General features: G+C 40.1%; 1 protein-coding gene across 2 annotated transcripts in view; it reads right to left on the bottom strand.

The window, feature by feature from the left end:
• ESRRG (estrogen related receptor gamma) overlaps nucleotides 1–24,624 on the bottom strand; it is a 233,623-nt gene that overhangs the window by 189,324 nt on the left and 19,675 nt on the right. For both annotated transcript variants that reach the window (XM_045983511.1, XM_045983512.1), the window contains exon 2: nucleotides 123–538. In XM_045983511.1, the coding sequence (XP_045839467.1) occupies nucleotides 123–538 (416 nt within the window). The remainder of the gene's footprint in view (nucleotides 1–122; nucleotides 539–24,624) is intronic.

Here is a 24,624-nt window from a genome sequence, read left to right as displayed (position 1 = left end):
TTGTACTCAAGGCAGAATTGAGACTGTACAACTTGATCAACAAGGATAAGAACTAAGGAAAAACCAACCAACCACCACGTGAGGCTGGAAGAGGGTAGGGCAGCTCCAGGTGCAACACTAACCTTGAATCGTCCTCTTGAAGAACGCCTTGCAAGCTTCGCACGAGGCTACCCCGTAGTGGTACCCAGACGCGATGTCGCCACACACTAAACACAGTCTCTTGGGCATCGAGTTGAGCATGTACTCGCACTTGGTCTGGGGATCTTCAACAATGGTGCTGGAGCAGTCATCATACAGTTTCCTGACAGGCCCGCTCCCTCCTAGGATAGGAGCAGAAGGGTAGAGAGGTGGCGAGTCAAGTCCGTTCTGATGGCCATTCATGGTTGAACTGTAGCTCCCACTGGCGTCCGAGGAGCCACCTGGGCTGTGGTGGTTGACGCTGTCCGTCAGGGAGGCCGGGCTGGAGGGTTCCGTCTTGATGAAGGACGAACAGCTGGAGTCAATGTGTCGATCTTTGTTTGACATTCTGCAGAGAAGCCTGAGATGTAGGGAGATACAAACGGAGAGAGAAAAAAAGGAGAGAGTGTCAAACACGGCGACTGAAGGGGTAGAAAGAAAGAGAAGGTTAAAAAAAAAAAACAACAAAAAACAGAGAGCGAGAAAGCCAAACGGAAGGATGAAAAGAAAAACAAACAAACAAACAAACAAACAAAAAAAAACAAAAAACAGAGAGAGAGAAAGCCAAACGGAAGGATGAAAAGAAAAACAAACAAACAAACAAAAAAACAAAAAAACAAAAAACAGAGAGAGAGAAAGCCAAACCGAAGGATGAAAGGAGGGGAAAAAATAGAAGAATTCATATGTTAAAGACATTGCTCTTGGAGCGAAGTGGTGAGAGCCGGAACTACACATCATTCATTCTCTAGTCAATATCTCTTGTTCTACAAGAAGGTAATCAGCATAAGGGCATGACAGGGTTACGTCAAAGTGCCCAGACAGGCCATAAACAAAAGCTCTAATGGGTCAGATTCCTTTTATTTTACCTGGAGAACCACTGTCAATATCTAAATCAACACTCTAGATTCTAAATTTACCCGTGGAAGAGGAGTGATTTAAAAGTCCGTATCATTTCCAAAATTGGATTTATCCTCACTCTACTCTTCCCTGCCACGTTCCGATGCTGCAATCATGTTACTGCGAGCAGAATCCAACTTTCATTTTCAAGACCGAAGGGATGATTCCTCAGCTCTGTAATTACTGTTTGTCAACATGCTTCTATAAGCATAACTGTGTCTTTTATTGATCTAAGACACATACGGAATATAACCTCCGCCAGTTTGCTTCTTTTTTTGAATCGCTCTATTTCATAGCCGTTTCACAATCGAGAAAGATGTCAGGTATAAAACTCCAGCCAATATGTAAGGATGAGATCCTAGAGCCCAAGAAACTTAGTCAAACCGTCACCAGTACTGACAAATACATATGTGCAAGTTCCTGCACGTGTGATTGGCCATTGTTTAGGAGACGTAGCAGGAAAAGCCATCTGAGCCTTCAGGATACCTGTGAGTCCATAAATCTGATACTTCGTATTATATTCAGCAAACTAGGAATGTATGGCATATGGTCAAGAAAAACGGGATTTGTGACGGTCCCTTCCGCCCCTTCTTTTAGTCTTTCAATATCAGACCTCCTAAAAGGAAACGGGAGGCATCTAATCTGACAAACTCTCTCTCTGATCTAGAAGAAACGACCTGCCCCTCTTTCTTTGTTGGACCCGTAAGTGATTACATTTCTGAAAAGGTAATTAGATGAAAAGATATAATTGGTCCTATTTTCTTTCCGATTAGCCATAGTGCAAAACCCCTTTTAGCAAAGTCTCTAGGAATATTCTGAGAGCCTGCTATGGAAAGAAGAAGTGACAGCTGAGAAGGGGACTTCGCTAATTGCTTCCCAGTGGAAAGGTGATTTATAGGAATCCCACGAGGTAATGGTCATTCACTAGAATTTGGGGGAGTTGTCCCAATATAACCAAAGGGAAGCAATTATCTCTACCACTATAAATCTAACCATATTTTTTCATTGTCCAAATTTCATGTTCTCCTCCAGGTCTTCCTCCCCCCACTATCCTGTTACTTTAAAGGAAAAAAAAAAAAATCCTATTGGGGAAGTTCCCTTCACTGTTCCAAGAAGGCTGTCTCAAAAGCAAAGCATCAAGGGCAAAAATTTGCCTATTAACCAGTACACTGCACCTTGGGAATTTTGTTCTGCTTTCTAAAGTAAAACAGTATCAGGATGTGAAGAAAGCAAACAGGAAGGAGAAACCCACAAAAATATCTTCTCGCTCTCGCCCACCCACTTGTGTTGTCCTTTCCTCAAGAGCTAGTGAAAGAAAAAATATCCCCCTCACCAGCCCGAACTACGGTGTCCTCTCCCTTCTGCATCTGCTGCCTTGTACCCGTCACTGTTAATGAGCGCTGTAATTAATAGATCGCTCTCCCTGTCTCCCTGCTTGCACTCTGGGCTAAGCACTTTTCCTCAAGTCAACGTTTGAAAGAAAGCGGGTCGGCACTGACTTACAGCAGCCCTGCGAATTCCTTTTAATTTAGAGCACTTACCCCACCACTTCACTTATTACCTTATAATTACTGGACTGCTCGCACATACATTATGATCTTGGACTAGAGTTAGAAGTTATTAGGGTACTAAAACATGGTTGCTCCCCTTTCCTCTCTCTGGCACTGAATTTCTCACAGCGATGACAATTAATTCTTTCACCATCTGCCCTCAAGGCACCATTTCTTAATTTTTTCTTTTTTTTTTCTTTTTTTCTTTTTCCAGAGAGTGGCTTGGTCACAAAACATACCATGTCTTCTCCAGGCCCTCCTTTCCTCTCTCTTTTCTTGTATCATCTGTGATCAATTTCATCCCAATTTTCTTCCCCTCAGTCTTTTTCTCATGGACCTTTACAGTCGGCAGAACTCTTGATTAAAAAACAAGGCCAGGAATTGCTTTCCTGTTTATGGAACAGTTACTTGCTAAGTCACCAAATGTTTACATGTCACATGCATACTGTTAAAGTCCCTGAAAAATAGGGAGTCTCCACCCAGATGTCTCCTCCGAAATCTCAATCCGTAACTTTGCTGCAATAACATGCATGGAAGCAAGGACATTAGGAAGTTAAGTTACTGGGGAGGGGCGCCTGGGTGGCTCAGTGGGTTAGAGCCTCTACCTTTGGCTCAGGTCATGATCCTGGAGTCCTGGGATCGAGCCCCGCATCGGGCTCTCTGCTAGGCAGGGAGCCTGCTTCCTCCTCTTTCTCTGCCTGCCTCTCTGCCTACTTGTGATCTCTGTCTGTCAAATAAATAAATGAAATCTTTAAAAAAAGAAAAAAAAAGGTACTGGGGAAGTCTCTGGAAGGTGGCCGTCTCTTCACCTGCACAAGGTCTAGACAGTGTAGCTATAAATGAGACTGAGGAAACTGGATTTGTGCTCCAGGTTACGTGTTTCTTTTCAGACAATACGCTGCTTTCTTAATTAATACCTTTTGCCCAGTGGAAATAGTTACAGTCAGACTTGCCGTTTATCAGACGCTTTCGATCCGGCAGGCACGGACCTGAGCCCCTACTCATACTACTTCACTTAAGCCTCAAGACAACCTTGTGAGGGAGGAATTCGTCTTCAGGAAACAGAGCCTCAAACATCACCCAGTGTCCTGAAGTCACAGAGTGAGGGCATGGGAATGTCGGGATTTGAACTCAGGTCCGATGCCAAAGTCCAGCGCAGAAATGTCGTGAAGCCAACAGAGAATTTTTTTTTTTTTTTAAAGCCAAGCAATGAGGGGTAGAAGTGACACCGCACAGAGACCTCAGACCTCCCCAGTCGCCTCACCGGTCGGGGTCGGCCTCAGCTAAGTCGTGCTCCCCAGTGCTGGGAATGACACCTAAACAGGAATCTCTGAAAGAACACAGTTGTCTCCTAATTACTACCTAGCTCATTACACCAAATGCTTCCTAGACACCATTATATTATACCCTAAAACTACAGCGGGTCTTAATTCTCTTCCTCTCTGTCTCTGAAATTCTACAGCTCTATTATTCAAGCCTGAAATATTCACAACTATCTATAAATTCAATTGTCAGCTGGTGGGTTTTATTCTAGACTTCACTTCAATCTAAAATTAGAGGCACTAAAATTCACATTAACTCTAAGAGGAATGTAGTGAATAAGACTTTATTTCAAAAGAACACCTTTTTGTCAGAAAGAGCCGTTTTCGAGATGATGGCTTTATCTGTAGCCCAAGAGAAGGAGCCCAATTCTACATTGTGCTGTTAATGCAGAAATTTTAGGTCACACTGGATTAATAAAAATCTAAATTTAGTTAAGAATTACGAATAGAAATAACATGTGTAGGAAAGTGTGGGAGTATTTATTTTAAAGCCTCAGTGCACTCGCTTTTATTATTTGAAGGGAAATGATGAGATGCACAAGGGGGCAAGACGAGAGACTTTCCAAAAAACTTCTGAGGGAACATCCTGAGAAAAAACCGGAGGGAAAAACAGCTATGTCGAGACTCCCAGTTTGCTTCTGCAGAAGACACTAAATTTGAGGGATTTAACAACCTTCCTCAGGCCAGGGTGAGTCCAGTCCTGTTTAAAGAGGCATTTTTACATGATTTGACATACAGTCTCAGTAATTCTGACGATCATGCTTCGTAGCCTGGCCCAAGAGTCAGCAAGGGTAAAATTTACCTTTGGTGTTAGATACTAATGATCAGGCAAACACAACTTCTTAGTTGCTGGACTATTTCAAAATGTAATTTTTGAAAGTTAATTAACTGTGCCAGACGCGTGCATGTATAGAGAGAAAGAGAGAAAGCATAAGAATCAATTAAAGTGGTTGCTGTAGGGGGAAACAAGAAGATAATCTGTAAGTTAATATTCAATTTATATTATAATGATCAAGCTTAATTGTTTTCAGAGATTCTACCTAGATACAGGTAAATGAGCGACCTTGAATGAATCGCCCCGAGTTAGAATTTCCACATGCATGCTCCCATGTCCAACCCAGGTGGTCTGCATTTCAAGGCAGCTTAGCCAATACTTGGTGTTAAATGCTGGCATAACAACAATGTCCCACTGTCACACATGTTATATGCCTTCCATCGACAGGTAAATTCTTCAGCAGCTGTAGCTCATCATTTAAATTTAATACAAACGCAAAATTAGTTGCTACTTCATTTCCCTACTTAAAAAATGATGCATGAAATTCTCTTAAGGAACATATTATGCACAGCTCTTTGGGTTTTCTAATTGTCATACTAAGACAAGATCTTTTGAAACTTTTATTTTATCCATACCAAGGACAGACACCTTAATAAGCTAAATAAATGCCAACTAAAGAAGTCACTATTTTATTTTCTTTCTTAAGGGCCCCAAAAGGTACCCATCTTCATTATAAACTCCAAATACTTTGCATCCGTTTTTATCCAAAAATTTCAGGTAAGCACACTGCAGCCAGCAAACCTGCAAGTTTACAAATATGAGACAGAAATAGGAAAGAGTCCTTAGTTTTCTTATCAAATCACAGAATTTCAGGGTTGGAAAAGAAGGTTTTCAGGTCCTGCTACCTAATCACTATCTATTCAAAATCGGAACGAATCTATGAGGACTGGTCAGTTTTCTACCTTCTGACATCACCAGATTAAATATTTAAATATTTTTAAATAAAAAATTAAATATTAAAAAATATTAGCCTGTAGGTTTCTTTGTTTTGTTTTAATGTGCTCAGAAGGAAACTTCCAAGATTAATGCCAAGCTCCCAGAGTCCCAGGCTTCAGAGCCCATGACCCCAGCAAGCCGCTCCCTTCGCAGCCTGAGTTACAGCTTCAAGCATCTACTTTACAATGAGCGCTTTTTTTTTTTCCTGCTTCAACTAATTGCACTCTCGTAAAGTGGCAAAATGTGAATCACTTAGTAACAAAATGGGCACCAGCTGCTATTGTCAGAGAATGGTGATGCTGAAGAAAAGGGAAAGCAACCGAATGAAGTGTCATGTCAGAAATCAACGGTGCAACGTGTGATTTGAGAAAACATGACTACTTTACAGAGACAGGGTGTCATTATGGCATCACAGTAATACGATGCTTTGACAACTACTGGGTCTAACATATCATCATTGCATTAAGGTACACTGGCTTAGTTGGGGAAGGAAAAGAAAGGATTTTTTCTTTTAATAAGAAATATCTTAAGGTCTGCCTGGTTAACCTAATGAAAAGAGATCATTAATTGTAAACGAAGAACTGTAAATCCTGACCCACAATGCTCACAAAGATTCAAACACACGTGCACAGATATGCACACACACTTCCGGATAATTTCAGGCCTTCTTTGAAAAACCTTGTGGCCCATCTACCAGACCAGATTTCTGCATAACAGGATCACAATCATTTACTAATGCTGCTTCTTGATTCTTCGAATAACTCGCGCACATAGTCTGGAAGAACTTACTCCATCAAGAATGAGAGCAAGCGAACGGTTCCCTGCCAAGCTGGTGCTTGAGATGCTGACAAAGAGGAGGCTCGGCGGCATGGGGACAGGAAGCTAACTCCACAAAACATCATTGGGGCCTCTCTCGAAGCTGAAAGCTCTCCTAATTCTGTAAAAGGGTGTGTACTACACCAAAAAGGTAAATTTAGGGCAGTAAGCAAGAGAATTTTAATTCATTGCTGGACACTTATTGAAGGCAAGTACCCCCTGAAAATAACTGCACAGCTAAAGACAAAACCAACATGTGCAAGGATCCTGTTGAAATCCCACCTGCTTTTAGGGTTCCAGAGTTCAATGATCCTGTCTTTCGCAACTTTGATCTGACATCACACTGGGTTGGCCATTCTGGTTTAAGCACTGAAATCCCATGTCCTGGAAACCCCTTAGTGCCACGTAAATCAGGAATGGCTGGCCACCCACTCTGACAGATAGACCCTAGAACCCCATACCTTCACTCCTGTTATAACTCAAAGGAACAGAAACAGAAAATTCTCACTTTCAGCGACGAAGGCCCAGAAAACTGGCTGGAGAAATGCACTAATAAGAGTGTGCAGCCTAAGACGGAGGGTGTTGTTAAGTACGTGTGTTAGAAAACACCTATCAATATACCAGCATCCCCTCTTGTCGTGCCATGCAAGCGAGAGGCCACTGCTGATCACCTTGTTCAGTTATCCAGACTATTTTAGATGTAGGAGATTGCAGTAGCTTCAATTTGTATTTCCAGATGATTTCTGGTGCTTCCTGGTTGATAAACTTTATTAATGGGAAAATAAATGGTCCTGTGATATCACAATGTGTTGCACATTATGATTGTTGACAGTTTCTGTATTTAAGGATTCGATCTGATGCAGGGGTGCTTAGTAGTGTAATTTATCCTGAGCTTGTTTTCTTGGACCTATTTCAATCTAAGGGTGAACATCCCTTGTTTATAGCTCTGAATACAGTAAGTGAGCTACTGGCAAATCAATAAAACTGTTAAATGCATAATAATGCTGGGTAATTGCATACATGATGTTTTGCATAATTAACTGTCTGAGCTTTTCTTTAATATAATGGGCACTCATGTAATATAGAGTAGCTATAAGTCTATAAAATATACACAGTTTATATGAACCATGATTCTGCTTAAAACTCTGGCTAATCATCTACACCGGCTTTGAAGGGAGAGCTCTCCTCCTCTGCCAAGTCCAAATCAATTCTTATGACATTACTTTATAACGAACATGATATTTAACTGATGATGGCGATTAGCTATTATACAGACTACATTCAAGAAGTGTAACAGTAGGGGAAAATACCATTTAGTTTAAACAAACTTCTGCCATGTAATCAATATTATTGAGGCAAATTAAGTGTTTTAACAAGTGTGTATATTTGCCCTAATGCAGCTTAATTAACTATATCTTCACAAGTGCCCAATTCCACGACACCTACGGATGTCGAAAGAGAATCTCGAGAAATGCCTAGAAATTCAAATACACCACAGAAGAAGCCACTTGGGTAGCAACTGCCCATAGGGTAACCTGGTCACTCTTCCCAGGGTAGAGTGGAATAGCCTTGGGCAGGAGGTGGGGACCACGGCTAGAAAGGAAGGTTAGTACGGGGTAAAAAGCTACACAAGATAAATCACCAAAATGAAGCTTACGATATATGCTGAATGTAACATTTATTCGGTCTTAGAGATTTACTACACTCATGAGCAGACCTCCTCCGTAGTAAGCCTTCTAGAGAAAAGAAATAGTCTCCTACTTCTACAAATCTCTGGTCTTTCAAACAGAAATATGGATCAATAAAGTTTGCTTGTGTTCAGACAATTCCGTTTTCAAGCAGTCAAGGAGCACACTGCAGTGAAAAAGCAGACACCACAGGAGAGAACTGACAGCTAAATGAAGACCTTCTCGTGGCATCTCACTGGAGAAGTAAACAGACATTCAACCCATGGAAAGTCTACGCAGTGATCTTTACAAATTACAATCGAATATAGATGCTTTACACACTCTCTCCAGTGATGGAGTTCACAAATCAAATCCAGGTCAATGAAAGCTCAGGCTGACTGAGTTTCTCTTTCCCCTTCTCTTTGCTACACTGAAACAGGAAATGGGGAGGCTATCAGAGGAGCTGATGCAAGAATACTGAGATCATGGTATCGATGTCACCCTTTACTCATTAAGAAAATGTTTTGCAAAAGCAATTACGATGACCAATAAACCCACTGCCTCCATGGAGACAGGCCAGTTCACTTGGAGTGGAACTCGAAGACTATACCTGAAACTGGGTGAATTTCAGTAGTGCGAAAATTTAAACACTAAGAAGGAATCGTTGTTGAAATAAAGGTTGCGCACATATGGGCATATCTACACTAGACAGAGACTGACCATCCAACCAGAGATAATGAACCACATCATTCCTTCTTGGACAAGTGACCAAACTATATTTATACTTTTAACTTAATAGCTTCATCTGCAGTGGGTAACGTCTGGATGCAAAGGCAGCTGGTCTTGGGTGATCTGTGAGGGCACAGGTTATGCCTGTATTCAGCTGGTATCAGGTGTTGTTCAGTGGAGGCAGGAGGGCAGGGGAGGCATGCAAGAGGGGAAATCACTCATTATTAATCCTAAATCTTCCCCTGTCCTCCTTTTTTGAACATCTCAGTGAGCTAGCTGCTTGGAGAAGGTGAAGCTGAAATACAGGGACCGCCATTTGCCGGTAAGGGAAAATAACATACATACGCATATATACCTAATTCAAGCCACAGAAACGACAAAGTTTTTGTTTTATGGCAGAATGAGTTTTGTAGAAAGGGAGTATTCAGCAGTGAGACAGCATCCAGCGAGGTCAATGGAGGCCATCAACAAGCCTGGACTTCAGACAGGAAGGACTTGCTTGTCATGTTATTCAAAGGTCCAAAACCAAATATGCAGAGAAACATCCCTAAATCTTCTTTGCAATTCTAAAAAACTAATTTCCCAAAAAACCAAAAAACCAAAAAAAACACAAAAAGTACTACACCAGAGTTCCCACAGCTTGCTTGTCTTCTTCTTTCCCCTTTCTCAGGAAACCCTGCCTCTTAGGACACCTGACAACGTACACAAGTGAGTTTCAGCTCTGGATGCAGCGCTGTGTGACCTGACACACGTCACTGTACCACTCTGACCTTCAGGATCGTCACTTGCTAAATGACAGGATTCATCCACATACTTTCTACAGTAACTTCCGCCATTTAAAAAAAAAATCCTATTTTACTCAAATAAAAACCACACCGGTCTGTAACTCCGATTAGACCTGAGAGGAAGGGCTACCGCACTAACGCAACCCCCCGCCACACACACTTTCCTTCCTTTGGGGGCGGCTGCTCCCGGATGCCACCGAGGGCCATGGCCCTCCGCGCGCGTGCGCATGCGCGTGCGCATGCGTGCTGCAGGAGCAGGAATCATTAGAGAAACAACTTGCTACAAAACTGTGAACTGCGGCATCAACTTTCAACTGAGGAACCATTCCCAGTGGGCTACAAAAGGACAAATAGAGCAGTGATGATTTTGGGGGAGCTGGGGAGCAGGACTCATTTTTTTTTCCCCCCAGAAGTGGTTCTCTTTTTGCTCATTGCATTTTTGGTGGGAGGCGTCGGCGGAAAGGGGCAATTCCCTGCAATCAGTGTTTAAGTGAATGTTTGTCCCAGTGTGACACCACGCTGTCAGCAAGCAGCAGGGCGCCGCTGAGTTGTTACTACATTTGATTTGACTGCCAGTAGGAAGCTTCATTTCTACCAACTGTTAGTTGCTCGCTCAAAGAATCTTCTCTTCATTTCTGGAGTGATTCCCCCCTCCCCCCTCTTCTATTTCCTTTTCCTTGATACGTGCGGTAAGTCGGAATACCACGTGGATTTGTAAGAGAAAATCTGAGTTCCTGTCTCCGGAGCTTGTTATGTCTCCAGCTCGAGGACCTGGACATAAACGGTCCAAGCAATTTGTTCAATATTTCTAGTCTCTCATTCAGAGTCTGCATTTTAATTCTGATTTCCCAGCTCATCACAAGGTCAAGGCAGACACAATACGGGCTCTGGCCAAGCTGTGGTCTTCTTACTTGGTGGGGTTTATTTTAGCCAATGGAGCATGTATTTCCACAACCCTCATTAACAAAACAAAACAAGCGTTGTCACTCACCTTCTCAGGCAATTGGGTTGAAATAATTGCTATTTTTGATGACTGCTTCTCACACTTTTCATAATTTTTCTGATTGCTAACTTTACTACAGCACATGAAAGCCTCTCTCCTTAAAAATAATGATTTGGATAATTATGATTCTCAAATCGTGCCCCTGACAACAACTTCTGACAATGAAAAGCATCTTTGGAAACAAAAGCAAGTGCAGGAGTAAAATGGGTAGGGGAAAAAAAAAAAAAGAAAGAAAGAAAGAACTAAAATCCCTCAGAGATATGACGAAAATTCAGGCTGAATGGAAAAGTAATTAACACTAAAGAGCTAAAACTGTAATTAAGAAAATTTTCATTAAGGGGAGGCAGGTGAATCTGCTTTTCTAACTACGACAAGGTGCCGTGTAAAAATAAAATAGAAGCAGGTTTCGGTGAGTGGAGTAGGAAAGCCATGTCTTTAACCAGATCAAATTCTCGAAATTGGCTGTCAAGACAGGATTGTTGTGATTTATACCCGTCTATCAAGTGCATGAACGGGACAGGCAGAGAGAACAGAGGCAAGCTGCTGTCGTTTCCATTCGCAAAGAACCTTTAATTTCCACAGCACCATCTGTTACCAAATCTAATTCACATTCCCCCTTAATCTGGTTTAGTTCCATAATACTAATTCTTCCCCAACCCCTATGAACACAAACCACCAAAAAAAAAAAAAAAAAAAAAAAGAAAAGGCTTTGGTTCTTGGTGAGTGAGAAATTGAATATTATAGAGTTAAGGTGTTAAGGCTCCGGAGACTGAAGGGAAGCATGCTCCTCTCCATTAAAATGTATCCCTGGTAAAGGGATTTGTTTTCAGCCAATGCGGAGATAGAAAATTGTTCATATTTGGGGTAAAAGAAAAATGCTGATAGAAAAGTAGGCTGGGGACATGAAAGCAGACGTTGTCATAAAATACAATTGTTGTCAAGTTTAGTCACTTTCAGAACTGGCTATAAAATCACTTTGTCATGGTTTTCACGTAGAGAAAGCCTGAAATTGTATTTTTGTTAAGGAAACTTGAGAGAGTGAAGTATGTATATTCAGAAAGAGTAGAGCAGGGTAGAGGAAACACCTAGGAGAAATGGAAATGGAAAAAAAATCATATATAATTTAAAATAAAGAGCTGTGTATCAGTAAACACGCATTACCTCCCTCCATCCGAGATTCTATTGGGGCATACTTTTGATGCACCATCATTTCCACTCTCAGCCAATGTAATAACTGGCATTCAGAATAATGAGGTTGTGGAGCTATAAAATTATAAAGTGCTTTCTGCATCAGAGAAAGATTAAACTATGCTCGGTAAAGATTTAGTGTTAAATGTATTTTATTGCTTTCTAAGTCTGTGAAAATTTGTTATCTCTAAAGGCAATAGTACGTAAAGATCTGCAGCCAAACATTACAAAATGAGAAAAGATACTGTTTGAATATCGGGGTGAGAAGTTTTGATTACATGTTGAATCGACTGGCTCACCACCTAATTCTTCTAGGAACATTAGAAGAATTATCCTCTTGTTCTCTAAGCCAGTAGGTTAGAACACAAGGTGGGTTCCGTGACACAAATCCCTCACTTTCAGTCCATCATTGGAGAGGCTGTTACCTCAATAATTATTTTCATGGTAGCCATGATAATCACCCATCAGTACACTTTTTGGTACAGAAAACTTAAATATGTAAAGTCTACCACTTAACCTGGAACTAATCTAAATCTAAATACCCAATTAACAAGAAAATCCTAAGTCTGTCCTTTAAAAATACGTACTTCCAGGAAAGAATCTCTCATTTTACTGGTGGAATCTTCTGATTAACCAGGTATACAGATATTTTCAACTATTAGTATCAGAAAAGCTTGATTTTTAAGCAAACTGGGAGGTTATATAAGAAGATCAACTGTTTGCAACACTGTAATAAATGAAAAACCTTGAGACTAGAATAAATATGCATATATACACATGAACATATGTATATATACATCACCTATACAGGCATCAATGGGGTCATAAATATAAGTGATTTAAGATATTAAAGATGATAAAATATGAGACAACACCGTTAACATTCTCAGTATTCATTAAGGAATATGCTAATTCTACTATCCCTAAGTTTTTTTATAGCAATTTGTATGGTATGATTTCAGGGTTTCAATTTATAGCTGTAAATTAAAGAGCTTTGATTTTCTTCTCACTCATAAGAATGGCCAAAATTCCTGGGTGATACCAAATACATGGGAGGATGTGGAACAATGGAACTCACATACACTGCTGGTAGGACATAAAGTGATGCAACCTTTTTGGAAAAAAGTCTGGAACTTTCTTAAAAAGTTAAACAGACACTCCTAGATATTTACTAAGAATGAAAAGATACGTCCACATAAAGAACTGTACACCAATGTGAAATCACAGCCTTACTCATTATGGCCCTAAGCTGAAAGCAAATCAAATGGCCATCACTGATGAAGAGATAAACAAATCGTAATACATTGAAGCGACCAAGTCCTAGTCAACAATAAAAGAGAAACGAACTGTGAGAAATGCCTCACAGGTAAATAGCAAACCCATCCTGATGTGCAATACCAAGACAGACACAAAAGAGTACATCCTCTCAGGTTCTGTTCATGGTGAAGTTCTAGAACAGGCAGGTAGGGAAGGAAACCACAGGGCTTGTCTGGAGCCAAGGGTGGGGAAGGCCTAGAGGGGACATACGGAAACCAATGGTTGATTGCCTTTAGCTGGCTCACACTTGTCACACTGTGCATGGAAAATAGTTTTGTTGTGTTTGTGTTTTATCTTTAAAAGGGCATCTAAAAACTTTTTTAAACAATAGGTTAAACTCCATTACTTTGTATGACCGGAAGTTTCTACTGATTCCCATGTTCTACAACCAGTCTTAAAAGACCGCATCTAGAAAAGTTCTCAACACCCAGTTCTAGTTCTCATTTATACATAAGGGCACAGTGGATCAGGGAAGGGAGACAGATGATGTACTGACGCCTACCCAGAATTAGAACAGAACCCCATCCAAATTCCAGGTTTCCATCTCTTAGGCTAGATCTTCCTCAAAATCAATATTAGATCCAGAGTGAGTAATATTCTACTGATCAGAATGAGAGGCACCTTTCTGTATTCTGTTTTTAAAAGGTTATAAAATATTTGGGGGGGGGTGGGGGTGCCTGGCTGGCTCAGTGTGCCACTCTTCATCTTGAGGTCATTAGTTCAAGCCCCATGCTGGGCCTAGAGCTTAGTTTAAAAAAATAAATAAATAAATAGAAAATAAAAAAATAAATAAAAGCTTATAAAATATTTGTTACTGTAAACACAAATAATTCCATGCATTCATAAGGTCATGTAACTGACTTCATTTCCCCTTGTCCTCCCCCCAAACATGGCCCATTTTAAAATGGCCTTAGCAAGTATGGGATATGTGAGTGGCGATGTGGTTGTATGTCTCTGTTATGTAATTCAGGATGGGCTTTGAAAAAAAGTTTTTCTGGCTTGGTTTTGTGTTTGTGATAAGGAAGTAGGTATTATGGGAGACAGAATAAAGGCAAAAATGAGACTTTAAGAAGTGGAAATAAAAGGAGAATCACCTGACTTTTTAAAATATTATTTGGATATAAGTAAAAACAAAGTAAAAAGTGTTAGGGGAGAAGGTGCCATCTATAAAAACTGAGTGGGTAAAATGATGCACTTCAAGAGAAATGAAGAATTTTGAAGGAGCTTCCAAGAGAGAGAACTGGTGGAGTAACCTAAACAAATTAAAAAATTATTTCATCCCCAATTTACCACAAAAGTAAGACTTATCTGGATGGCTTTCCTTAGCAGAGAAGGAAATAAATTACAAAGCACGTTTCTTCCCTTTTTAACTTTCCTACCCATAGGTTACCGCATTTAGTACAAGCGGGGAGAAACAATATGATTATACAGTTAATACCTATTTTCCCATAAAGGAGGATTCTATAGAATTATAAACTTGTGTGTATTCCTGAAGACCAATCTGGACAAGCTTACAATCTATTCCTTCCAACGGCTACAGGTTGGCAACCAAGCCTCTCAGCCAGGGAGTCCAGACCTCACCTTCCCTGATCAGTCTTCCTCAGCCCCCAATCTAATTTCATTCCACCTTGACCCTCCGATAAATGCTGAGCTTAACAATATGTAATTCCCCACACCAACCAGCTTCCCCTTCTTTCCGGAATACCTCGCCCTGGCCCCTTGTCCCCCCGGCTGGCTAGTACCTACTCATTAGTAAAAATTCAACTGAGTTATTAAGTCTCCACAAGTCTTTCCTGACACTCCTTCCCCCTGATGTTCCCATAATACCATGAGCCTATCTCAGCAAATGCACTTCACACATTGTATTTAATGTATGACTGACCTTGAACAACATGGATTTGAATGGAGCAGGTCCACTTACAGGCAGATTTTTAACGGTACAGTACCTTAAATGTATTCTCCCTATCTTGTGATTTTCTTAATAACATTTTCTTTTCTCTAGCTGACTTTATTGTAAGAATACAGTACATCATACATACAACATACAAAATATGTATTCATCAACTGTTCATGTTATTAGTGAGGCTTCTGGTCAACAGTAGACTATTAGCAATTACGTTTTGGGGGAGTCAAAAGTTATATGCAGATTTTCAATGGCGTGCGGTGTTGGTGCCCCTAATTCCCATGTTGTTCAAGGGTCAACTATATGTTCTTATATTTCTGTCCCTCCACTTGCAGAGGACTATGCCTTAATTGTTCTCTATCTGTAAAATTTCACTCTGTGCCTTGGTGGTTGAATGAAGGAATAAATCATGAATTCACATACACACTAAAAGTGGTATGCTTTGAATTTGGGAGCACAAATTTCCTAAATTAAAGTGTTGTTCTTATTGTCTCAAGAATTTGCACGATAAAACATAGAAAAGCTATTTTGATATCTCCTTACGTCAGATTAAATCTGCCAAGAAATTTGATTTAACACATAACAAACTAAAAACAAAACAAAACAAAAGTCCCTGCAGGGCAAGGTAGTAAATGATTCTAAGATTTTTAATGAGAAGACCTGGCCTTGAGTTCACTGACACTGTCACATGGGCTCTAACATGTTACCTACAGACGTTAGTTGCTGAATCAGTTAGTGGAAAGTGTATCTTGCGGGTGGGGGGTGCGGGGGAGGGGGGCGTGTCAAATGAAAATTATGTGCAAAGGCAGCACTGCATTTACAAGGACATCAGTAAGTAAAAAGAAAGAGATCATTCTAGAACGAAGATGGATAGCCCAAAAGTGGGAGAGTGCAGGGTAGACTCAGGAGAAGGCTGTGGTTGTGAAGAATGCTATAGGGGGTCTGGAATCAGCTGTGGGTACACAAAGGAGGTTGAAGCCAGACTGTGGAAGGTCCAAAATACCACACGATGCAGAGCAGATGTCATTTTGTAGGTGCTGGAAAGCGGCTTAAGAATTCTAAGGAGACGGGCGCCTGGGTGGCTCAGTGGGTTAAGCCGCTGCCTTCGGCTCAGGTCATGATCTCAGGGTCCTGGGATCGAGTCCCGCATTGGGCTCTCTGCTCGGCAGGGAGCCTGCTTCCCTCTCACTCTCTCTGCCTGCCTCTCTGCCTACTTGTGATCTCTCTCTCTGTCAAATAAATAAATAAAATCTTTAAAAAAAAAAAAAAAAAGAATTCTAAGGAGAGGGACGGTTGGGTGGCACAGTTGATTAAGCACCAGACCCTTGATTTCGGCTCCACTCATGATGTCAAGGTTGTGAAATCGAGCCTTATGTTGGGCTCCACGCTCAGCTGGGAGACTGCTTGAGAGTCTCTCTCTCTCTCTCTCCCTCTGCCCACCTCCAATAAATAAATAAATCTTTAAAAAAAAAAGGATTCTAAGGAGCAAAGAGACAATTTGTGTTTTTATTAAACACAGTTTTGGCTGCAGCACTACCCATGTATTCATTCATCCCTGTTACATTTTAGGCACGTAACCTGATAAAACAAACAGACCAGATCTCTGAACTCACAGTGTGTAAAGCCCAATTAGGAAGCTATTATATCCATGTAGATAAATGATGAGGAAAACCCGAGTGAAGATGGTGGCACAGAGAACGGGGGAAAAAAAAAGAAAAAGATAAATATCATAAGCATCATCAAAAGACGTCTTCCCACCCCTGATGATCCATAAATAATATATAAGAATCAATCAACCTAAAATTCCTTTGACAAACTAGAAATTTTTTTAATAAAATGTAATATAAAAACATATCAACACAACGTGATGAAACACTTCTTCATCTTGACTGTGGTAGTGGTCACGGGAGTAAAATGGCCCCAATCTGAATAAGGTGTATACATTGTATCGACATCAGTCTCCTGGTTGTTACACTGCACAATAATTATGCAAGATGCCACCACTGAAGGGATTTGAGTGAATGACATGGAGACTTCACCCAACTGCATGCGTCTACAAAAATCTCAAAATGACTTTTTGGGGGGACACACATGGGTGGCTCAGTCAGTTAGGCTTCTGGGTACTCGGATCGAGCCTCTCCCTCTCCCTCTGCCCCTCCATTCATGCCCTCTCACTCTTTCTCTCTCTCAAATGAATAGATAAACTCTTTAAAAATAATATATTTTTTTTAAGTAGGCTCAACACCCAGGGTGGAGACCAGTGTGAGGCTTTAACACATGACCCTGAGATCAAGACCTGAGCTGAGATCAAGAATAGGACACATAACCAACTGAGCTACCCAGGCGCCCCTCAAAATAATGCTTGTTAAATTAACATTTGCCTTGGAGACACGGGCTATAGCACCTGCTTACATGACTTTGTGTCTTCGGCACTTTGTATTATGCTGAACTCTCATTAGCTACCTAATAAATTTGTTACTTAATAGATTTGCATTGAATGTATAAGTAAATAAACTGCAAGGTATTATGTCAATTGAAGGCATCATTATTTTTTATTAATGTTATTATAAACCTGATCACATGGGTTTCTATGTCTGACTCATATATGTTGATGACATTACATTAAATAACAAAACACTGACTGTAGGTACTAGTTAGTCGAGGTCAAAAAGATGATGGTATAGCTGGTCCTCAATTCTGCTACTTCTCGGAGAGTGTAGTGAATTCTCAAGATAATGCTAAGAAATACGGACATGATTTCTATACCCCCAAAACATACATGGAAACAATTTTTTTCATTTTCTCTTTAATGCTGGGGGAAAAAAATTCACACACTGGTTCTCAAGACAATCTTATGGAACAAATTTTATGTCTATTTTATAGAGGAGGAAACAGAACAGTGATAGAACCAGAACTTGAACTTGAATTTTCTATATCTGAACTGTACTCTGAATTACAAGATGCTGCAAAACAAAGATTTCATAACAATACTTTATAACAGCCAACTAAATATGTCAACTGGAGTCATACCTATAATTACCAACACTTGAATCTTCCTAAGATTTCCTTTCTCTCTTTTTTTAAGATTTTATTTATGTATTTAGAGAGAGAGCGCACATACGCATAAGGGGTGGGGGGCAGAGAGAGAGGGGCAGGCAGACTTCCTGCCGAGCAGAGAGCCCAATGGGACTCAATCTCAGGCCCTGGAGATCATGACCCAAGCCAAAAGCAGATGCTTAACCAACTGATTCACCCAGGCACCCCAAGATTCTATTTTTCAACGCTTTAATTTTCTTAAAACAACTGTATACTCAAATAAGTGCTATGATCTATCTGCGAGGACTATTGGGAGCCACAATAACAAAACTGTGACCAAAATAAAACAAAGAAAAGCAGCTTAGTTCTTAAATGACCAAGAACAAAAAAATAAGTGTTAAACACAGTCAAAATGACTGAGCAACTTAGGAAATACTATATTATTTATACCAGAGAAAGGAGAAAGCTAAAAATACTATATTATTTATATCATAGAAAGGAAGAGGCTATATGATTATTTAATTGCTTCAAGGATAGGATTATAGCCTTCTAATAAGGAGAAACTGACTTATTTCACAGCAGGGAAAACCACAGCTAGATATTAGGAAGAACTTCCTGGCCAATTAGTTGTTGTCAATTTGTAAAATTTTATATATTAATTAGCTCACTATGCCTCAGCTGTCTCTTAATTAAAATGGGGGCACTAATTAATATCTGTACTACCTACTGCATAGGAATGTTCAGACTCAAAAGAGAAAACAGATAGAAACTCTTCAAAAAACTTTAAAGCATTATGCAAATCTAAACTGTTACATTTGTAGGACAAATAGCATTTTTTAATCTTTGGAATAATTAAATCTGAAAGTAAATGAGCACCTCGTCTTGAAATATAAATCCGTACTCACCTGGGGTTCTCTCAAAAGATTAGTCAACTTGGAGATTTGTTGTGATTTATGTTTGTTTAGACACTTTGATAATGTATTCTGACTTTTGCTGATTTTCACCAACATTAGCTCTACAATATCACACAAAATGATTTCCTTAACTTCTTAGTACCTGAGATTAAGAGGTTGTTTTTAGCAGAGCTTTAAATCAGTTTACAAATCTTTAGTGAGTGTCTACTGCATGCAAAAAATGGTGCTGGCTGTGAAGAATGATGGGATCTTTTTCCAAAGGAAAATGTTTCAGAGAAGGTCAAAATTTCCATGCTAAGGTCAAGCAGAGAGAGTCAAGTATCATATGGTCTCACTTATTTGTGGAGCATAACAAAGAACACGGAGGACATGGGGAGATGGAGAGGAGAAGGGAGTTGAGGGAAACTGGAAGGGGAGAAGAACCATGAGAGACTATGGACTCTGAAAAACAACCAGAGGGTTTTGAAGGGGCGGGGGGGTGGGAGGTTGAGGAGCCAGGTGGTGGGTAATAGGGAGGGCACGTACTGCATGGAGCACTGGGTATGGTGCAAAAACAATGAACACTGTTATGCTGAAAATAAACAAATAAAAAAAAAGAAAAAAAAATTTCCAGGCTAAAAATTACAGTTGTGTGGAAGTTACGCCAGAAACTAAGGAGGTTAGAGCCCTCCATCAGATTCTGTGTGGATAACAATTAATTTAACACAGGTCTGGGGGGGAAACGTAGTTAGAGACAACTTTTGAAATTACTTAACTGCATTCAACCATCTCAGCCACTAACCACAAGGAGAACAAGACAAGACAGTGTGGATAAACTTATTCCCACTTCGGAAGGCACCGGGTGACTCCTCTGGCTGGAGGCAGAGTCTTCATGCAAGAAGCATGGAAAACTGGAGTTACTCCAAGGCACAGTATTAGTTACAATCGTTCACAGCCTCAGCATCTGCTGGGTCCCACTCTGAGACCTCAGTCCCTGCCTCCCCCGCCTGTCTCCTCCACTGGCCCCCTGCGCCAGGCTCTCCTATGACAGTCAATCTGTCCATTTTCCAGAAAGCAAACAGACAGGGCAGGAACAGTTCTTATTCTTATCCAAAGTCCAGGAGGGAATATTGAGGGAAAATGGAAAAAGAGAAAAATTTGTGCAGTCTATCTCATGGAACACTTGACTAATGTTATATAGTAGCTAACTCGTTAACTACAAAGGATTTCAAGGCTCCTCCTGGAGCATAAATGTCCTCAGGCTTCCATCTGAACCTGTTTGTTTAATGGGCAACCGCGGAACTCACATTAAGTCATGGTCAGCGTGTAGACATGAACCTTCAGGTCCATGGTGAGAAATAAACTTGGGCAGGGGGGTGGGGGAGATCAGAGACAGGACTGGGAAGTGGAGTAAGGAGTTTGTTTTTATCACTTCAGAAGCTCCGTGTGAGAGGTGGAGGGATGCCTCCCTCCCATGCCTCAGGAACCCAAGATTCTGTGAGTCGGGAAAATGGAGGCTTCCAAAATACGAATCTCTTGAGAAATGGTCACTCCTGTCCTAGCCTTCCCCCACATGTACATATTTCTTCCCACTCTCCAAAACTCAGCTGACAGATGAGCAGGCTCAGATAATAATGTTGACTGATGCTGGGAACTTTATTCATTCATCCATCTTTCTATCCACGGAACCTCGCAAAGCTGAGGGCTTCATGCTGAGGTCACAGCCAGCCATAAATAAGGTCATCCGCTTCTTTACCTGCATTGCTGTATCAAATATGCTGTCAAGCCTAAACTAGACAATCTACTAAAATATCTGTCGCAAGAAAACAAATAATGATAGTCAGATGATGGTGTGTGATTGGTTGACTATACGGAGTACAAGGGGTTGTTACCCTCGTAGTTTTATTAAATATGAAAGCAAAAGATTTATGCCATGGGTGATAAGGGCAAGAATGCTGTAAAAGTGAGAAAATATGGCAACAGTATGCTGTACATCACCAATAGGATAATTATTTATCTAAAAAGTTGGCATTCTTAGACTTCTAACATGCAGTGTATGAAATTCATATATTCAAAGGAGACATCATAATAACCTGCTGGCTGGTGGTGATGGATATGTTTTTAATCCAAATGACCACAATCTTCAGTCTGCCTGTCATGGAGGGCCAGGAAAAAATGGAATTTTCCTTTCATAACTCTTGGCGTTGAAAGAGGAAAAAACCCGGAAGCATGATAAGTGGCTCATTCCGATGGACAAATGGACATGGAGCTGAGAGAATGAGTGTGAATAAAAGTCATTGTTCCCTACCTAATACCACGTTCACTTGTTACACTAAAAAAATAATAATAATAATGGAGCAAGGGATGATTTCTGCCTCCTTCATGTCTGGAAAGCACAAGTTCAAATTGCAACAAAAGCTGGAAAACCGTCCACACTGAGTGAGTTCATTTACAAATTACCTCTTGCTAGAAAGAGTCAGGCAAAGGCTGGTATAATATTTGTCTATTAACTAAAACTTATCGTACAAACACAGCAAGAGGAGTTGATGCTGTGATGCTTTATTGACTAGAAAGCCTCAACTACAGATTTCCTCCTTTGAGGTTTAAAGGAATTCCTATTTCTCATTTGCAGTCTATCAGAAAAGGTATATGACCTGTATTTTTTAATTTATATAAATCCACTCAGTCAATCAGCCTGGGCTGAAATTTAATGGATGTATCAGTCATCGTTGGTCCAGGGAGAGAGAACGAGGTACCAACATCTACCACCCGTCTCCGCTTCTTCCATTATATTCCTCCTCTTTCCTGCCTCACCAGCTCCGATGCCTCCCTCAACTGCAAGCCAGGGCTCTTTCGAGGCCGTTGTTTTTAAAGAAAAAAATCTGAGTAAAAATAATCTGAGAGAAATACAGAAGACCCTTTGGCTATTTCGGTTTTTAGAAATCTTCATTTTCCTACCTATGTTATGGCAACTTTATTACATATTCAGCGAATTTACAGTAACAAGATGTTCCCCTGATAAATTAATCACTTTCCAAGCATTTTATCATATAAATAAAATATCACCACTGGAGAGTAAAATCAGCTCAACCAGTTGATTTAACCCATCCTTCAGGAAATTTACCTGAAATAGATTGAGGACCACCTCTCTCTCTCTCTCTCTCTCTCTCGCTTTATCTCTCTCTCTCTCTCGCTTTATCTCTCTCTCTCTCTCTCACACACACACACACACACACTCACACACCCTCTTAAAAATATGAGCTGGGCCCGCATACTCTTGGTAACAAGGCTTACAAGGACTTCTAACTTCAGAAGCTAGATCTCAGGGTTTACTAGATTAGTATAAAAGAGAGGTATGTCTGTGCTTTTTAAAGATAGAAAAGACTGGAAAGAAAAAAAAAAGATAGGAGAAATTAAAATCAAGAGAACCTTCTCTCATCTGCTAGAATCTACACTTTCTCCTTCATCGTTTTATTTCTACATTTCCCTAATAATAATAATTAAGTATTTACATTTTTATAGTCCTATTCTTACCCTAACATTTGAGGCAGGGAAGAAAATTGCGAGTGGCTAGGTTTCTGTCTTTACTTTGCTTTCCCCTTTGCTAATTTCAGAAAGTGAATCCAGCAATTATAAGTAGTAGGAGACTGATAAGGAGTCACACATGCACGAGAAATAGGTTCAATTCAAGCTTCCCTGACTAATCCTTATTATGACTCATTTCAACTTCAGAATTTGTCGGTTGAGGTAAGAAGCTAATTTGGCTTTGAGAAGTGAAATCTCAGTTTTGTACTTTCCTTCTAGTGCTACTAACAACCCTATTATTAAGAGCAAAGTAGGAGGGGCATGAAATATTTATCGAGTGCCCACTCTCACCAAGCATTTCTTGCATGCTATTTTATTAGATCATTAAACTTAACATATTTTAAGTAACAGCATAAATTTCTCTGGCTTCCTAACCCATAGTTTGTACCATAGTATCTTCCATCTCAAAATAAAGTGCATTGTTTTTAAAACCTGTACCCAACATGACCCTCGAACTATGCCCCTGAGATTAATAGTTGGACATTCTGCCAGATCTTGACAGGAAATGGTAGCAGAAAGGCCCTCAGAGAGATTTCTCCCACCTGCTTCCTCCCCGAGTGTGCACAGATGCTGCTCCTTCTGTTTGCACTGTCTCCTCTCTTGCAGCGGGTTCTGCCCCATCAAATATAACCCAGCTCTAATATATACAATTTAAGAAAATTTTAAAAAAAGAAATCTGGCACCATGCCTGAGCCAGTCGTGGCACCCCCAAAACAAAAGATGACCAGGGCATGCTCACTATCTTTAGTGCTTAAGTAAATACCATTCTATTTCCAGTCTTGCTTTGGGGACACCCCAAAGAGTCACCTTACCTTCCCACTTATAAGTCCATACAAATACCCATGATTTATTATTACTATCCCTCTTCTTCCCCATGAATGGGGTAATGAAATTCTTTCTGCGAGGCTATTAAGGAGCAACAGGGACGCTCCTATTTGCTACTTATCCCATAGAATTAATAACACCATAACTGTTATTAGAGTGCAGTACTTAAAGCAGCTAGCCTTCCACAAATAGAGCTGATTTGACTAAACTGTCAATGGCAAATTTCAAGAAGAACCACTAAAAGGAGATTTACTTTTGAAATATATCATATGTTATACAAAGGCTTTTATTAACATTTATTTTGTTTATTTTTTGGTTTTAAAGAAATCATTCAACTTACCAACTGACTACATAATTACAAAGTCAACACTCTTAAAAAGCAAGTAGTAACACTAATTAATTTCCTGCTGGGTATTTCCTTGACAGCTTATGAAATTTCTCTCTTAAAATTCTTTGCCAATATTTGGCCACAAAGCGTTCTCGAAAAGCTGATATTCAAATCTTTAAGTAGCACCTTCAGTGAAAATACTGGTCGAATAAAAGTAAAATTAACATCCATATTATGGATCGTCTGATCTTATGAGAGAGGATGAAAGGAGAAATCTGTAAAATGCTGAAAAGTGATGTTACAGCAAGTACAACATGTCAATACGGGTTTGTGAACTAAGTTTCCACTGCAATTTATGGAAATAATCGTAGTTTAAGCTCCTCTTTCATGATGAATATACTTTTTATCATGACCACAGGGTAAAGTAAGTTTTAATGGGTTCCAGGCAAAGCTAACACAAGTACATGATCTGACAAAATTATATACATGTGAATTATTCAAAGATAATATAAAGCTAGCCTGTCCAGATTAGATCGGAGAGACCTCCTAACACCCAAATGTCGGGATACAAAAAAAGATAACACAGTGGTCAAGAGGACTCTTGCCTTTACATCTTAAATGAAAACAAAATTTTAAAAACAAGTAATACAAGTCGTGGTGAATAAGAGTAATAAAAGCAATACGTAAAAAGTTTGTGTTCTTTTCTTAAGATTTTACGTATTTATTTGAGAGAGAGACAGAGACAGAGCACAAGCAGGGGGAAGGAGAGGGATAAGCAAACTCTCTCAAGGACCCTGAGACCATGACCTGAGCTGAAATCAAGAACTGGATA

Source organism: Meles meles, chromosome 17 (assembly GCF_922984935.1).
Source record: "Meles meles chromosome 17, mMelMel3.1 paternal haplotype, whole genome shotgun sequence".
NCBI classification, from domain to species: Eukaryota; Metazoa; Chordata; class Mammalia; order Carnivora; family Mustelidae; genus Meles; species Meles meles.
Note: the sequence above shows the minus strand (reverse complement) of the source record. Positions and strands in the feature narration are given on the sequence as shown.